General features: G+C 43.6%; 1 protein-coding gene across 1 annotated transcript in view; it reads left to right on the forward strand.

Annotated features, from left to right (window-relative positions):
* Positions 1 to 18,255, forward strand: part of HS1BP3 (HCLS1 binding protein 3) — a 53,144-nt gene that overhangs the window by 10,768 nt on the left and 24,121 nt on the right. Inside the window, exons 3-4 of the mRNA XM_086745504.1 lie at positions 3,680 to 3,887; positions 6,130 to 6,343. Coding sequence (XP_086601630.1) covers positions 3,680 to 3,887; positions 6,130 to 6,343 — 422 coding nt within the window. The remainder of the gene's footprint in view (positions 1 to 3,679; positions 3,888 to 6,129; positions 6,344 to 18,255) is intronic.

The following is an 18,255-nucleotide window of genomic DNA, read 5'->3' on the forward strand; positions in this document are numbered from 1 at the left end:
TTTGAATATTAATCAAATGGGACTTTGTATACTTAATAGGAATGATAAAATGTATTTTAGAACAGCTTTTTTTTGTTGTTTTTTTTTAACTTGACATTTTGAGCCACAGAATCCATAGACTCTTTTCAAAGGGTTGTGAGTGGTAACCAGGAAAAGCAAGATTTTAATTTTGTTACATGCTGATAAGCCTGTCTGCTAGAAAATTATCAGAGTATGTCAAATTGACAGGGTCCAAAATTGTCATGGCAAAGCAGTGCTTTCAGACTGGAAAGGTGTGAGAATGCTCTGGGTGATGCGTGGGACTTGAGGTGAGAAAATGCACCCTGTGAGGCCTGGCCAGCTCTGTGTAAGGGCCCTGCGTTGTCCCTGTGCTGCTGCATCCAGCTCTGGGGTCCCCAGTAGAAGAAAGGCATGGACCTGTTGGAGTGAGTCCAGAGGAGGAGCATGAAAATGATCAGAGGGCTGGAGCACCTCTCCTATGAAGACAGACTGAGAGAGCTGGGGCTGTTCAGCCTGGAGAAGAGGAGGCTCTGGGGAGACCTGATAGTGGCCTTCCAGTACCTCAAGGGGGCCTACAGGAAAGGTGGGGAGAGACTTTTTACCAGGGTATGTGGTGACAAGACAAGGGATTTCGGCTTTAAACTGAAAGAGGGTAAGTTTAGACTGAATATAGGGAATACTTTTTTTATAAGGATGATGAGACACTGGAACAGGTTGCCCAGCAAAGTTGTGGATGCCCCATCGCTGGAAGTGTTCAAGATCAGGTTGGATGGGGCTTTGAGCAACCTGATCGAGTTGAAGATCTCCCTGCCTATGGCATTAGAGATGAACTAGATGATCTTTAAAGGTCCCTCATAACCCAAACCATTCTGTGATTTTGTGATTCTAAATGCACCAGTCTGAGTTGTTGGATTCAGCCAGTCTTACTGCTGTATTTCCCGCACCAAAACCAAGGTAAAGATGGCAGTAGTGTTCAGTGAAGATGCAGAAGAGCCAGCGACAGCCAGGGTTTGAGGCAGAGGGACAGCCGGTGAGGAGCCGCAGCTGACAGGGGCTTGCTGGGGCCGCCTTTGGTATTTGGTAAGCGAGGAAAGGTTTGGGCTGGATGTTTAATGTCTTGCCTGTGTGGGAGGTTATCCCAGCAGAGGGCATCCCCACACCGCTGGATATTAGCTTGCATGGCGTGCTGCAGGCTTTGGGGTAGCACGTTAGTATGCTCTGGATGTGGCGCGACCGCACTTTGTATGCTGTGTCGCCTGCTATGGTTGGTGGTGTTGTTCAAAGCCCACGCACATTCACAAAAGCTCAATTAGCGATGGGACGCGAGGGTGTGCATTTACTTTGGGTTCAATGGTGTAATTAGACATAAATTGAGATTTATGAATAATTTACAGAGTTTGATAGAGGAGGAATGAAAATTAAGTTGAGAAATAAATGTTTGTATGTCTCAGTTCAGTGTTACTTTTTGACTATTTTAAAGCTGGTTTGGCATAGTCTTGTTGACTGGCTGCTGTCTTGTAATGCTTTGAGACATTAATTTGTTATTTATTATTGAAATTAATTAGATGTTAAACATTTTTCACAAATCAGACTTGATTGTTTTTTTAGGTGGAGGGCAATATTGTTTATTGTTTTGAAAAAGTACCAGTGAATTCCTCACTGCTCTTACCTTTATGCCTACACGGCATTTTTGGGAGGGGCTCTGATATCATATCCTGTTCAGAGTGCTACTAGGACCTAGCAAACTATAAATGTACAGCAGTTGAGAAATTCTAGAATTACTTTCCTCTCTTTTTGGGGTATCTTTCAAAGGGGGATTGTCTTATTCTGGGAACATCTCTATATTGCCATCACGTTAGTGTTTGGCTGCTCAATTACATGTTAGACCCTGCATGCAGGGCACATTGGTCCTCATGCTTACCTGTGTTGCTTACAGGAGACGAGTCTAAAATTCTTGGTTCTCATTCTCCTGCTGACTCGGGTTTGGTTTTGTGCTTCAGATCTTTCCTATAGAGCTGCTTGGCTTTTGTGACTGGACATTGAACCCATCATGAACATTGTACAACTGAAATGCAAATATTTTTCAAATCAGCTGGGCTGGTTGATCGTTACTGCAAAAGGCAGGGAAGCATGAAAGCTAAGGTGGTTATTGTTCTTTATGCCTGCATCTAATTTAGTAAACTAGTCAAGGTGTGTCCATTAATGTCAGGATCTGTTCTCTGGCCTGGAGGGCAGCTAGCACAGTCTGGCTGCATCCATATGAAAATTTCTTACCATCTACAGTGGACATTAGCACCCAGACTGACTACTGAATGGTCTCTGCACCAGGCTTAATCTTGGGCTGAAAAGTTGTCTGGGGGAGTGCTTGCTGCCCACAGTAAAAATTGTGCCAGGCATTGTCAGGTTCCAGTAGACACTGGAAGGTTCCTAATAGACACTCTCAGGTTCCAGTGCCAGGGAACGTGCCTTGATACTGTTTAGTTTGCTAGTATAGATGCAGTTTATGGATTTGAAGTTAATCTATAACTTGTTTCCCTTCTACTTCTGTGCTTTTGGCTGGATTGACTTTCTTTTATAGAATCACAGAATCATAGAATGGTTTGGGTTGGAAGGGACCTTCAAAGGTCATCTAGTCCAACCCCCCTGCAAGGAGCAGGGACATCCCTGACTAGGTCATGTTGCTCAGAGCCTCATCCAACCTGGCCTTGAACATTTCCAGGGATGGGGCATCAACCACCTCTCTTTATCACTGTGTTGGTGGAAGAACTCTACCTTCTTCCATCCCAAGATGCAGTGCTTGAGTCTCTCCATCTTTTATGTTGCAATATTAATTGGAATGCACTCCACTGGAGTTCACCAGCATGTTTCAGGAGGATAAGAACTGGACCCTAGTGGAGGATCTGTCCCATATGCACCCCACTAGCACGCATTTTCGTGATTTTTTTTTTTTTGTATTTAACTCTGTATTCATTGAAACACAGTCATAGATTAGAGGGGCATGGAGGGCCATGATGAATGTATTGTCTGTGTAATACTATGGTCTCAAAGCATGACAGTCACTCTCCACTGTTCCCATCATGTCAATTAGAGATAGTGTTTTGTTTGTGTGTGGGTTTCTGTGTTGATTTTTTAAGGCACTAAATTCAAAACTTAATGTGGCATAGAAGCCACCTCATTTCTAGCCAACGTTCCTGTGGTTGTTGCTTTCCTTGTAATATCTTGGGCCTTATTTCTCCTCAGGCTTCCTGTCTTTGTCCGCGGAAGGAATGACTCCATTCACTGTTGGCATCTTCTCCCTGTGTAAGAACATGTATACCTTGGCCAAGTTGTTGGGTTTTATTTTCTCATGGATAAACTGATAGTCAGGGGTCAGCTGAGGTCCTTGCCCTTCAGTTTCTGTATTAGATGCTCTGCAGGGCAGCAAATGTGCCAGGTTTTTACGCCTTAACAGCAAGAAGGGCACTGAAGCCCACCAGGGCAGGGAAATGGGTCTTCTGGTTCAATAGTGAAAACGTTCAGGCTGCTTTCCCTATCAGATACCTGCCTGGCTGGGCTTCTCTTGCCTCCCTTTTTCCACTTCAGTTTCCAGGGTTGTTTCACAGTGCTTAAACTTCTGCTTTGCTGCTCATGTCTCCGCTGTAAAGAAACTTACTTACCCAGGCAGCATGTTTCATTGCAGGTTTCCAAGAAGTACAGCGAGATAGAGGAGCTCTACCAGAAACTGGCAGCACGATATCCACGGGCTTCGCTTCCGCTCCTGCCTAGAAAAGTTCTCTTCGTGGGGGAATCTGACATCTGTGAACGAAGAGCTATGTTCAATGATATAATGAAATTCATCTCAAAAGATGAGGATCTAGCGACGAGTCCTGAGCTACTGGAATTTTTAGGTAACTAAAAGATGTGAGTGTCCCCTCTCCCGTGAACGTGCTTGATAAAAGTATTATTAAGTTCTTGACTCAGGTAGTCAGAAACTAGAGAATGCCAGAACAAAGGCTGTCACTGAAAATATCCTCTTCTGCATCTACAGTGCTGCGTAGTCTTGTTTGCTAGTGTTTTCTCCTCTTCTCAGTGGACACATGCCTCATTCAGAAGCATTGGTACCACAATGCTGACTTTGAAGGTATCTGTCCCACCATCTCTGATTTCTGTTAGGCGTGTACCTAAGCTTTGATTTAGAACATGTACATTTAAAGGGCTAAATAATCATGTATTGTCAGTGGAGAGGTGGACCCTAAAGGGACAGTGCAGAGTCTCCCTTAGTGAACAACTGTTCCAGGTTTTGTCTCTTTTTCGTTCCTAATAAAATTGGTGGGCCTTGGCGAAGAGGGTCCTCAAGCAAATTGTTGACCCTGAGAAAGATCTGAATAACAGGCAGATTCTTTATTAGTTAAACCCATTCTCTGGCCTCTTTTTTTTTTTTTTTTTTTTTTTTTTTTTTTTAGTTTTCCTTAGCCTCATGGCCAGCTCTTGTTGCCTCTTCCAGTGATTCATATCGTTCCTTTCTTATGTTTCTTGGGCATAGCAGGGAGTCGTGGAATGAATGGAAGAGATGGACTCTCTGCTCTTAATTCAGCTGAGAGCTGCTGCGCAGGGAATACTCCAGCCTGGTACTGTGCAGGATTCTCAGTGTAGCGTTAGTTTTAAGGAAGTGATGTTGCAAGCTGCTAGCAAGTCACCGTATGTGAACAGCCGATTTTGCAGAAGTGTCAAGCGTGGCCAGATCAGAAGTTCTGTGAGACTGGCAGCTTCGTAAGTCAAAGGGGGAGGAGGAATTAGATAATATTTGGCAAAATTATTTTGCTAATAAGCTTTTGGATTTTTTTTTTCTTTTTTCCCTGGGAGTGTTCTCTTGACAGTAGACTCCTTGCACAGAGAATTCAGAATTCATGTTAATTAACCTAATCATGGTGCATATGGCTACAGCTGAATTAGTCTGGACTGTCTTTATACTGTGGACAGGCTGGGTGCAAGTAATGTGACCTGTTCATCAAAATCTGCCTTAGAATAATATAAGTCTCACCCCACCAAACCAGGTGGAATCTCGTACATACACTGCAGATCCTCAAGCTGGTTGTGTACATTTTCCTTACAGATGCTGGAGACATAGTGAATATATTCAGAGGTGTTTAGGGAGAATCAACATGGTAAAACACAGATGACTGCAGGGATAAGATAAGCAGCATCCTAACAGCCACTGCCTATTCCGACGAGCACTCTCTTGCCTGTAAGGGGAGCATAAGACCACTTGTTCAGTGTAGGCATCCATATTTAGTCAATGAAGTCTACCCTTGGTGATTTGGCAGATGCAAGCGTGAAAAGCTGGCTGAGAGGAGTCTCCCATGCCATCTTTAACAGTCAAAACGGTGAAACCGTGAATTTTATCCATCATAGTTTTCATTAGCCTATTTTTAGCTATTTTAAATTGCTTTCCTGAACATCCAGAGACTCCACAGCAAGAAATAGTTCTCTCATCATTCTCCTGGGCTTTCCATATAACAAGTATGGTGAGAAGACTTGGCCAAAGCACACATTTCAGTTTGCTGCGTCTGCTCAGTTGGATGGGTCTTGCATACTGAAGGGAGTTAGAACTTCAGGCTTAATTTTTGAGTGTAAATTGAAGAGCTGGTGTGGAAACTTTTTCATGCTGTCCAATGCTCTAATTTTAGCCCAAATAAATGACATTTTATCTCAACTAGCTATTTAAAAATTGACTACCTACGTGGTAGGACCTCCCTGTAGCCAGTGGAGAGACATAGACACTTCAGAGGGAAACGCCTTCTCAGACAACTTTATTTGGATGAGATGAATCACCACGTGGAAATTCTATTGTTTCTATTGACTATAGAAGGAACATAAATAAGCAGATTAGACATGCACTGCTATGTCTCAGATAAAGTTCATTTCCTCTCTCTTTCTCTACTTAACTACTCTAAATCAGTAAACAGATCAGACACATAATGATACATCAGTGGATAGAAGGGACAGTCAGTAATGTTGAAAGAGTTTCACAAAAGCTGATTGTGTCCTTCATTTCCCAAACAAAACCATCAGGAAGATATGTAAGGTATTAAATAAAACATAGTTGTTATCCTGTGTACTCATTTTTGCATCTGTTATTGTATTTTGCAGGCACGAAATCTACTAGTGCCTTTGACTTCAAGGGCAGAAACATTCCTGATGCCAAGGAGAAGGAAGATGAAGAAAATGAGGCATTGGATTTTTTCAAAGAGGAGAAGACACCTGACTTAATCTCACAGCTTTCATCACTGGAAAATGCCAAAAAAGGGGAGGAAAAAGAAGAGGAAGAGGAGGAAGAATATTTAGACCCTCTTGGTTTAGTCAGGTATGGCTGATAGTGCCTTTGTTACTTAGTTTTTAGTCTAGTTTTCTAAACAAATAAGACTATTCTGTGCCACTGTCCCCTCATCCCAACATTTTATAACATTGACCACTTTTAGCTGAATTTCACAGAGGGGGAGAGGCTTCTGCAGTTCATGAAGGAGGTGCCTCGGTAGAGGGAAGAGACTTTGTAGTGCCTCTTTAGTACATTCCTCAGGAAGTCCAGGTGACAGAAGGACATTGTGAACGCCTTAAGAACAGTCTCTGCTACAGTAGGCCCTTTTCCGGACATTGCAGGGTCCCACCACAAAACATAAAGCCACCAGGGTGTGTTGGATGTGCTGCTCTGGAGTACACTGGTGTTTACAGTGTCTGGAAGTGCTTCTGAGCTCACTTGTGTCTACAAGGAGGGAAAGTTATAGCAGTGTAAAGACCGAAAGAGCCAATATTTCAATCATGGTGTTCACAAATAGGCTTTTCTTCTTCCCTTATCTGAAGGTGTCACATCCTAAATGCTGCTAAAGCATAAGCAATAACAGCTTGAGAAACAATAATTGAATCAAAACTTTCTGTTGTTAGCATCTGGGTTTGCTTAACTGGCCAATAATTTTCAGACAGTTAGTTTCTTCACTTCAAGATGGAATTTCTCACTGAATTCCCAAAAACATTTCTAACAACTGAAGCATGAAAGCAAAGGTAGTTTCTCCATGGCTGGGATCATTAGTAGCGACTACTTTTTTTAGAGTGTCTGACGCTTTAGATGCCCGAGTTGAAAAGACTTAGCTGTTCTTGATCTTCAGTAAGCACTGACTGACTCAACTGGCTGAACTGTTTTAGCCACCCACAGTCACCAGCCACTACTGAATGTTCTTTGTCTTGGACCCAGACAGTACTTTCATAATGTTTCTTCATAGCGATAGGCAGAAACTACTTGTAACAAGCCAGAGCCCTCTCTTGGTGTTTCCCAATTACCTTGTGTCATTTCCAAAAAGATCATTCACTCCAGGCTCTAAGCCGGAGTCTCCCACACTAAGTTGGGTCAACTACAATGACTAATACTGGAAGGGCCATTGAACTTTGCTCCTCCTATTCTAATCATATGTAGTTGTTGATTGTCCTTTTTACTTGGAAGTATTTAATCCTTTACATATCACCAGAAAACTTTAAATATTATTCTTTTGACAAAGCACGTGCTTAATTACTCAGCATAAAAATTATTCTTTTGTTGAAGAAGAGTTTAAAAAAGTTAAATGATTATTTACAATGAGAAGTTAGATAAAGCAGTACTTCCCACAAAATGGCCCTTAGCTGGTAAGTTTACAAAAGAAGCTGTCCTTTTTTGGATAGGAAAATGATCTATTGGGTTAGCAAATGCGATGTTGTATTTTCCAACTTACAGCAAGTATAAAGTATAAAGTGTAAAGAACTTGCTGTGCCAAAAAAAGCAAGAGGTTTGCTTTTCTACTCTGCACAGTTTGACATAGCATTTAAAAGTCTTGATTATTTTGGTCTTTTAATGCATTGAAGGATGACAAGAACTGGTGTTTAATCCTCATTCAATTTGTTGCTTCCATTCCTTTTGAGAACATAGTTCTTATTGAATCAGAAGAACTTCATTTATATAAGAAGTACAGTCTTCACTGGTACAGAGCTGGAACATGACTTGTTATAGTCAGAAGTTTTTCACTGTAAACCAGTGGTTGGCTGTCTATTAAAAATATCTCTGTATGTATTTGTTATTATATTTATAAATCTCACATGTACAGTGTTGAAGCAAAAACATGAAAGTGGAAATGAGAATCCCAAATTTGATTTTACATTGTCTCTATTCTCCTGTAACTCACCCTGCTTCCATGGAAGATACTTTCAATTCACCCCAATGGAGATCAGATAGGACATAAGCATCATATCCCAGCTTCATGCCATCTAGTATTAGATGTCCAGGTAAGAGGCCAAAGGCAGGAGCTTAGCTGTCAGTGGATGGGCATTTCTTGGGTGACCATGTTAGGATGTCTTCTATGCCCATTACAATGTTAGGTGCCTACAGGCTTTATAGAGGGAGCTTGCAGACCTTACAACTTTAGTGCTTCAGATGTGCTTGAAGTTACTTTGGGATGGGGATGAATGAGAAAGGAGGTGATGCAGACTGGGTAAGTAGTAAACTGCTCCCTAATGCATAGTAGATTCAGGTTAGAAAAAAAAAAAAAACACTCCACAATCATTTCCCCTGTGAAAAACCTTTGAAAAGATGTCAAGTCAGCACTGAAACAAGCCAGTCCATTCCAAGCAGTATCGGTGGCCAGGGTGCTTTGAGCAGGAGCTCTGACCTAAATCGAATCATGTGTTTGGCATAATCTTACAGGTTTTTTTCTTTCTGGATGAGGATGAAACTGCTCCAGTAGCACAGGCCTCCATATGTTGTCAGCACGCTTCATTTGGTAACAACTTTTCCTCCTGGGCCAGAAGGCTGTGACTTGGATTTGGCGCAGCACTGCTGCTGTGCTGCTGAACCACCAGATATCCAGTTAAATGTACTGGCCTTAGGGGTAAAATGCTACACTAAGGTCTTTTTTTTCTGGTTTTGTATTGCTGGTGGTCATTCAGGTGGAAGCTCATAATGATCTGGTTCCTTTCGCCTGGAGGAGACGCCCCAGTTGTGCTGATTCTCCTCCTCGCATTCAAGGCTGTATCCGAGTTGCTCTTTTATGTCTGGTGGGCAACTTGTTTGCCAATGCTGCTTTTCAGCTTTTGTGGGTATAATGATGGTCTACAAACTTTGTGTTTCTCTGCTGTTTCTCTGTTTTGGAGGGGTCTGTCTTCTCCTTTTTTCCCACTGCCCTTCTTGATAGTTTGGAGTATTGTTATCTCAGTGTGTTGTCACCAGTTACTCTGCAAGTTTTCCTGGACATTTGTAGAAATCTTTTCTGCTTTGGACACAATATACAGGTTGTGTAAGAACAAGCACTCCTAATACTGAGTAAGGTGGCCCTTTGGCATCAGCTGTGCAGCAGGGAATGAGTACCCACTTCTGTGGTAGTGGCACGTTTCTAGGCCTATTTCATCTTTCTTGGCAGTGTAAGTGTATAGTGACTTGTAAGTCACAAGGCTCTCATAGACAAACTATTTGTTTTAAGTTAGTATTTCTTTTTTTTTTTTTTTTTTCTGGTAAGCCACAATCATTAGAATATTCCTTTGTTAAAATGTTTCCTTTATAAGTGAGAAATCAGATATGTATTTTACTCCACATTGTAGGGACAATATTAGATACATTGACTTATCTTTGTCTCTATTGTTCTCCTTAAAGTGAGCACAATACTGCTCTTTGTCACTCTTCTCTAAATCCATCCATCTCAACCTTTGCAGCAACATATATTTACGTGCTCAGTAGGCTACCATGGCACTTTGACAATACACCTGAGTTTTTAAAGGTGCAGTATCTTTTAACACTGCTGGCTTTTAAAGCAATTGCTTTTTGCACTGCTGGCTTTTGGCAAATTACAAAATATTACTGTGTGGCTAGTCCCAGTTGCAGGGGTTTCTCCAACTGGAATGCCTTCAGGAATGAAAGAAGCAAGAATACTGGATCTGAAAGAGGCTAGTCCTGTGAAGGGAAAGGCATGGAAGACGGCCACAAGATGGAGGAGCTCTTCACCCATAGCTAGGATATTCTTGATAATACTCCTGAAAATTCTGCAATGGAAGAAGATGTAATTTGCCAACGGTTTGAGAACAGATTTGCATGGAGTGAACAGAGATGTGTGAAGCAGAATCCTGAGCAGCATCAGTGCTGGTCAGCTCAGCCATGCCAGGGCACGTTGGCGGAGGCTGACTGGGCAGTGTCTGGCTGTGTCTATACTGTTACATTCCCTTATCCTCCAGATTACGTTTCCTGCATCCAGAGTGCCCAGTGGAAATGGCCACTGGCCTGTGCTGCCTCCTGGGCAGTGATAAGGATGATTTAGGAGAAGGCAAGTTGTCCCATGCCAGGGGAGCACCAGGGACTGTCCTAACAGCTAAATTGTTGAACTAAGATCCCGTGCTCAGTCCCAGAGTGTGAAGGAGTTGCTAAAAAAATAGCATGACCCTGAGCTCCTCTGCCCGCAGGGGTTAGCTTTCTGCCTGCTGCCATATTTGCTTCCAGTCTTCCCTGAGGGCTCCTTAGGGTTTTGCTTTCTGTAGGGAATTCAGGTAACTAGTTGTAGATTTTTTTACTTGATCCAAGCAGGATCAAGTTAGGCATTTCTAGCTCTGAATCTTAAAAGAATTTTAAAAACACATCAACACATTACAGTAACTGAATTGGGTTTTGTCTTCTCCCTCTGTAGATGAACTATTGAGTTTTATTGTTTGTAGGCTGAAGCCAAGAGCTTTAGCATCTCTCACTTTGTAGTTAAACCAACTGGATTTAGTACTTGTATTCAGTTTACTCCAATAAACCTGAAACAGCAGCTGATTAAAATGACTCAGAACCAGCTCCTTTGAACAAAGCAGCAACAATTTTGCAAAAGGAGTGTGACTGCTTCATGGGTTAAAGTATGCAGCAGTCCTGTGCACTTATTTCTTCATCTACAATTAATTTCTGAGGCTCACCACCCTGGAAGAACCCACCTTTTCCTGTGCTTTCCTTTCCTGCCTCCATCAGCTCTCTGCAGCCCTCCCAGGAGCCCCTCCTCCACACGCGGTTCCCTCCCTTCAGTCCTTTTTCCTTTGCCTCCCTAAATCTTTCAGTGACAGCATATCTTCACTCAGCCCTAGGTTTTTCCTGGCAAACTGCACAGAGCCCAGAGGTGAATATTCCTCAGGCAAGAGCTCTTCTGTTTCCTTGTGGGTCCTGGAGAGTTTCTGTCTCCACTCTCTACCTGTGCTATTATTTCAGCGGATTTCCCCTCGTGGCTTCTCATCATCCAAATTTGTGCCTTCCCAGGGGAAGACAGGCACATGGGTAGGTGGAAGCTTTCCATCTGTTGTGTTTAAATGCAGATGCAGCTAACTCCTGACAATAGTTAGGAAGGGATGGGGCTGATGAGGGCTGACCTTTTGGGAGCCTTCTGTCAAAAGTTTTTTAAAGCCTTGTAGATAGTTGCTGCTGGGGTCAAGCTCAACCACCCCTGGTGCCAGAGGTTTGCCGTTGCTGAGTTTAGTTGGTAAGGAGATTATTAAAAGACTTGGGGCTGTTTCTGGCTCCAGATGAAATGGGCAATGGCTCTGAGCAACAGATTGGCAGAGAAGGAGCAGCCAGGCAGCCGGAGCCCCACAGAGCCAGACTGGCTGCAGGAGGAGGTAGGTTGGTGCACAAGCCAGCAGTTGTTTCTGGGTTGTGTCCTACCCCTTCACATCTCCTAGCCACCTAATGGCAGCCAGGCTAGAGTTTGACACCTGAACTGTTCATCCCAGTGCTCCCATTCCTTTCCTTTTTTTTTTTTCCTGTTGTGGCAGAAGAGCCTAGGATGGCCTCAGCCTTTTGTCTTTGTGGGAGAAATGAGTGGTAATGTTTGATCTTGTATCCTCTGCCAGAAACCTTGGGCTGCTGAGAATGACTGACAAAGAGGCAGAAATTGGCTTAAGGAGAGTCCCGCATTTACCATCTTTCCAAGTGGTTTTATTGATGGAGTGCCCAGCAGTGTAATAGGTGAGGGCAGTATGCTTGCCAGTAGATTTTCATCTCCAAGGAAGAGAACTTGTGCAGGCTGGAGCAGTGTCACGGCACAGCTGCTGTCTGCTGGACAGATGGTCTAGAGCAGACTTGTCAGAATGTGTGTTCAGCTGCTGTGCCTTCTGGTCCTTGGCTGGAAGGGTTGTACTCCTGCCACTCCTCAGGATGCTGCTCCTCAGGCATCCTCCTACTCCTCAGCCACTTGTAAATTGACACCTGCCTTTTGGACTAGCCAGGTGCGTGCATGGCTTCCCCTCTGAATCCAAGAGGATTCATACACAGCAGTAGAAACACTTGTCTGTCTGTCCTGATCAGCTGAGAGAGAGTGAAGGTGTCAAAACATCAAAGAAGAGATAAGATACAGGTTATTTTTTCTTTAATGAAATTCAGATAGTTAAAACAATGAACAAGAAAAGAAAGAAAGAGCCTTGTTTTCCTAGCAGTGTGTGTATCTGTGCTCACAGCTGTGAAGCCTTCAGAGACTTAAACAGGCAGATCTTTATTTCCTGTCAGTTGTTGAGTCACAAGCTTAGGTTGCAAGGCATGCTCAACCATCACTTTGCCAAGTGACACAAGTATTTGTCGCAATTCCAGTCCAGCTGCTGTCAGATTGGCAACTTGCAAAATCCCAGTAAACAATCCCGTCTTCTACTGAAACATTTCTGACAGCTGAAATTTTTCTGAAAATCAAGGAGATTGTCTGTTGTAGTATTCTTCCCCATCAAAGAGATTAAAAAGAACAAAAGGCAGCAAAAAGTGTGTATTACTCGCCCAGTTAAAAGATAAGCCTTTCATAAATTTTCTGCTCTCAGCCCTTTTTAGCATCAACCTTATAGCCTCTCCTTGGAGATGTTTTAACCAAGTGGCTCGGGAGTAAAGCGGGATGACAGGGATGCTCTCCTTGCAGGAATTCAATCCTTCCAGTTTGTCTGTCCTGAATTTTAAAATGTTTATAGGTGCTTTGTGACTGTTGTTCTCCTGTGCAATGGGCTTTCCTTTCTCTGCTGCCTCCAATCCCATTTCCTGAGCACAGCTTCCCACCTGTTTCTTTACTGCAAGTCTTGCTGTCTCCCTGCAGATGGAAGGCTGAGGGTCATTGAAAGAAAACAGTGGAAAAGGAAACCATGTTTAGCTATTGAATCTCACAGAATCATCTATATTCGTTCTGTGTTGTGTCTTCTGAGTGATAGCTCTTGGAAGATGTTTTCCTTGGGAGAACTCTGCAAAGGCCTGGGCGGCTCCAGGTAGCGGAGCTGAGAATCTTTTCTAGGTGTACTTTCCAACCAAAGGAATTGAGTTGGATGTATGAAGGACTCAGCCCTCTCATTGCTGTTCTGTGGTGGTGCTAACTGAATATAAGTGCACTCAGGAAAAGTTAGATTTTCTGGTAGGCCTGGGCTTGTAGTTGGCACGTGTTACATCCATAAGCAGTCTTTCAGGAAAGCATATTTGACAGGTGAGTGCAAAAACCCTCCTGCTATGTCCAGTTCTGGCAATCAGAAAGAACTGTACCTTGGGATCAGAGCTAGGGCACTCAGGCTGTCAGAGAGGTTTGGAGAGGAGTAGGTGCATAACTTAGAGACCTAAAGTTGGTTGCTCTGTGTTTTCTTCTATTCTGGAAATAGTCACTTCCCTAACCTAAGGAAAACTTGTGAGAGTCCTACCCTGTGCCAGTATTGTCCTTATCTGCATTCATATTTCCTGGTCTAGTGTTGGATTTTTGGTCCCATAAGATTATGCAGTCATTATTTCCCCAGGTTTTATGTTGCATGTTGAAGCAATTGCCTTGGTTAAACTTCAGTGAAGAGTTTCTGTCATGGCTGGCTTGAGTGGTTCCAGTACATACACAGCAGGAACAGGAGGATCCTTTGGGAGAGAGTTTAAGTAATTATTTTAATGAGCTTCATTTTCTTTCTGATTAGAACACTGAATATACTTTAATGGGTTTTATAAATAGTAAATTTGTGTTTATACCATCATCCTAAACCCAAAGGACTGCAAATAGTCTCCGTAGTGTTACAGCTGTGCACGCCATCCACCAGTGTTTTCAAGCAGAACGCAAATGTAACTACACCTGGGGAAAAATGCAGCAAGGACTTAATAGCTTAGTGCAACACCTCATTGCAGCGTCAGGCAGTAAGTGAAGAGCATGTGATTCAACTGGAAACGCAGGGGGAATTGTACCGGTGTAAATGTAAATACCCAGCTTGGAATTTCACCAGCTTACTGAAGTAGATGTGTCTGCTTTTAAGAAAGTTGTCACGGGATTTTTAATGGACCTGGTTCGTTGTTTACAATGTATTAAAGCAATAAAACTTACCACACTCTTTTCTGTATATAGAAGAATTGTAGAGCCAAATAATGTCAGGGAACTGGAATGAAGTACCATTGCCACTAGCTGGCACCAGCTTTCAGATAATTCCCATAGTCCTCTGAGTGAACTCTCAGCTTTTTATTTTCCCATCCTGTTTAACAGCAGTGTGCGGTCATTTGTAGCAGTGCAGAACTACACAGCGATGAAGGCGTGCAGAAGCTGCCGTGAACCATTCTGCTGGCATATTAAGCAAGTCCTTACTTAACTGAGACAGATTCGTAGGAGGCAGGAGATCCTTTAGAAGGGGTAGAGGATAAATTTACAACTACACAGAATCAAAAATGTCTTTTTTTTTACTTCTGCCTTGGCAGAGGATTGAACATGATGTAATTGGGCAGATTCAAACATGTTTTGTTTCATGGACTTTATAATAATAGGATGACTCAAGTCCTTAATTAGAATAAAAAAGCATTACCTCATCGATTAGCCTGCTCCTTTCACCAAGGCACGGGAAATCTTTAGTCGGCAGACCCGGGGAACTGCTTAGAGATGAGGCAGACTGCTAATGAGGGATGGATTCAGAGCTACCCTGTTGTTTTTCTGTTCACCAAATAGAACAGAACTGTTTGCTCTAGAAGAAGCTGTCTGTGGGGTGAATGTGTGCTCAGTTTAAATTGAGATGGGAGACTCGCTTTGCCTTTCATCTGGTGCTGTCAAGTTCCTAACTCAGCAGACTTAATAAAAGCATTGTTCCTTCTTCCCTGTGGACCTGCTGCAGAAGTTTCTGTCTTTGTTTCAAAAGATCAAAGAACTGGCTTTTGGAAAACTATTTTTGAAAGTGATCTCTAAAACCTTGCCAAAAGTGCATGAATTAGCTGTTATAACCATGGGCCGATATTAATTAACACACCTAGGGATCACATCCTCTTGCTGCTACCCCTTGCAGCAGTTGGCTGGTCTGGAATAATCTGAAGTGCCAGCGAAAGGAGGTGTCCTTAAGGACCAACACACATCTGGGACTCAGCAGCTCTTCGTTCTGCGCTTGAATTTCTCAGGTCCCATCTTGGGTACAGTACTGAAAAGTCAGATCCTGCCATTATCCCTTTGGTGAAAGAAATAAAACTGATTTCATAGGTCTGCCTGGAGAAAAGTTCCCCTTTGCACAGAAATGTGGTTATCATCACAGTGAAATACCCAGCTGTGGTAAGTGGCTTCACTGTGGCTAAACTCGTAAATAAAAGCGGACAGGAACTGTAGTCCTGCTCTGTGCCAACTAGGATGACGTAGCTCCTGTCCAACGGCTAAATCCTTTCACTCCCCAAAGGAAGCTGGACACGTCCAAAACAGGAAGGGACCTGAGCTTGTACTGATCCCTAAACTATGTCCAAGCATCATTTGGGAAAGCAGTAATTGGCCTGGGCCAAATCCATGCCAGGGAGCATGCTAAAACTCACAAGAGAGACATTGTGTGCCGTTATCTCAGCCCAAGCCCTGACCATGTTTATTTGCTAGTACAGATTTGGCTTTTTGTTGTCAACAGGACAGCCTGAAGAAGGTGCACATTTAGGACTCAAGATTGGAGCTGTTGAGGCCCTGTAACAAGACTTTTCTTGGTGCAGGTGTTGCTGAGTGTATGTCTGGCACTTAAGGATGCCCTGTGAGCATAAAACACCAAGGGCATTTTTCAGCAGGTATGTAGCTGGCTGCTGTGGCTCCTTTCAGCTAGCACCCTTTTGGGTGATGGTGAGCACAGCTCAGGAGCTGGCCCAGGACTGAATGGGTGCAGCCGGTCTGTTTTGGAGTGTAACAGAGTTCAGCCGTGTGGGTGTGAGCCGTGGTGCGTCAGTTGGCTAGGAAAAGGTCTTGACTTTGGTTTTTGCTAGTATAGGCTATTTTCTGAGATCTCATCTCTAAACCATGATTTTCTGTAATAACTGCTGCTTATTTGGCACGATACACAAACTGGTCTGAGTGGCTTGGATGGAAGATTTCCAAGCTTCTCTCTGCCTTGCTTTATTGCGTTTTGCCTTTAACAGCATCCGAGGCGTTCTTGAAAGCATCATTAAACACAAAACACGGTATTACGCCTTCAAAACCACCCTACAGCATTATCTAGACTCATTTGCTGAAGATGTCTCATTTTTCATCTGTGTGGTGGGTTATCTGCCAGCATAGGCTGTTGCTGTGTATAACAGTCTTGTCCTGGAAACTTGTTCCCGTGTCATCCGTCTTTCTCATCTTGGCTATGAGGGACAGATCCATGGCCCCAGCTATTCCTGTAATATGAAAAAAATCAAATGTGTTCTTGAGAGGCTCCTGAGGGCTAACCCTCACTTCCTCCCTCAGGGGCTGTTGCAGCAAACCCTGACCTCACTGGAGTTGGTTTTATTTGTTCAGTGGCGCTGCCAAGAGACAAGGGCAGTGCCGCACAATGCAGGATGCTCAAACAGGAAAGAGAAGCGTGTGCTCCAGAGCTGCTGGCCAAGGTCTCAGGGGAATTAGTTTCAATTCTTAATTTCAAAGACATCCTGTTTAGGCTGCAGACAGTTCACTTCTGATTTTCAGGATCATGTTGCATTCCCAATCTGTGAAAAAAAAGTGCTGGCATGCCCTGCCACATAGAGGTGCGGAGAGAGTGAATTCTGAAAGGCTGCGAGGTGTTTGGGGGCTATCTGACTGATGCAGTCTGTTGGCAATAAGCATTGTTTTAGTTGCCCTTGGGAGGTGGTGGGAGATGTAACCCAGCCTGTCGTATCCCTTACTTTTGTGGAGGAACTTGCTTGGTCTGCCAGTGGTTTGCCAGCTGTTGGCAGCACAGCACCATTGTTCATGGGAGGGGAGCTATTGTGATGCTGTTATGTGCTGCAAAACAGATGCTACTTGTGAATATTCTGAAGGATACCAAGGTATCCTTAAACCCTACAGTCAAGTGGACAACATGGCCAAGGACAGTCTACTTTCTGCTCTCTGCTTATCTGTCCTTCTTGGGAGGGGCTGGTACCCAGGACCCCTTGCAGGGACCATTTCCAAAAGTTAATGTGGAGAAGGCTGCACCAAGTTTGTCTCCGTATACAGTCCTCTGGCAGTATCTCATCAAACTTTGTTCCCTCAAACACTGCCATGTGCCTTTGTTCTGTGCCCAGAGCACGTCATAAACACCTTCTGTTTCAGGCTATGACTCTGCAGAGCTCTAGTACAACCCTCACATTATTTCAGGCACTTTGAATTGAAAATCAGATGCAGAATAAATAGTAATTCCAGGACACCACACAGAGCAAGGAAAGACCAAGGCCAAGTGTTCTGTAGTGTGGGTACAGCCCTGCCCTAGCCCTGTTGTTCAGCAGCATAGGTGTGTGTGTGCTGCCTCCTGTGCTTGTGGCTCCTCTGCTGTGGAATTCTGCCAGCCGTGGGAAGGTGGACAGCCTCAAAACCTTTCCTTTCCTTGGAGAGACCACAGGCAGGTGCCAGTGTCCGTGCTTGAGGGCGCAAAGGAAGGTGAACAGAGACAGGAGGCCAAGAACTGCAGATAGGAGCTGGGTGGGCAGCATGGAGGGGCTGAGTGACATTTTGGCTGTGTTTAGTGTACTTTATGTTTACAGCCACACTGATCCTGTGGTGTTGGTTCTCTGTCCTAGCCATGTGGTATGTGAAAGGTCTGCTGTAGCATTTCTTCTTATGGATTCAGATCCTGAGATGTCCTAGATCTGTTTTTTTTTCTGTCTGAAATCATCGTTCGTTCCTCCAGCATTAGCACAGCCCTGTAACACAAGGGAGTAGGAGCTTAAAATGTAGTGCAGTTATTTGTAATTGCTACTCCCCTGCTGTCGTCAGCATAATTTCATCACTTTTCCACTACTCCCTCCCACTGACACAGATTAGTGATATAATTTCTGCTCCCCCATGTGTTGAACAAAAGATCGCCCTTACCAAACCTCAGTTAATTTCTCAC

This window comes from Chlamydotis macqueenii, chromosome 3 (assembly GCF_036417535.1).
Source record: "Chlamydotis macqueenii isolate bChlMac1 chromosome 3, bChlMac1.mat, whole genome shotgun sequence".
NCBI classification, from domain to species: domain Eukaryota; kingdom Metazoa; phylum Chordata; class Aves; order Otidiformes; family Otididae; genus Chlamydotis; species Chlamydotis macqueenii.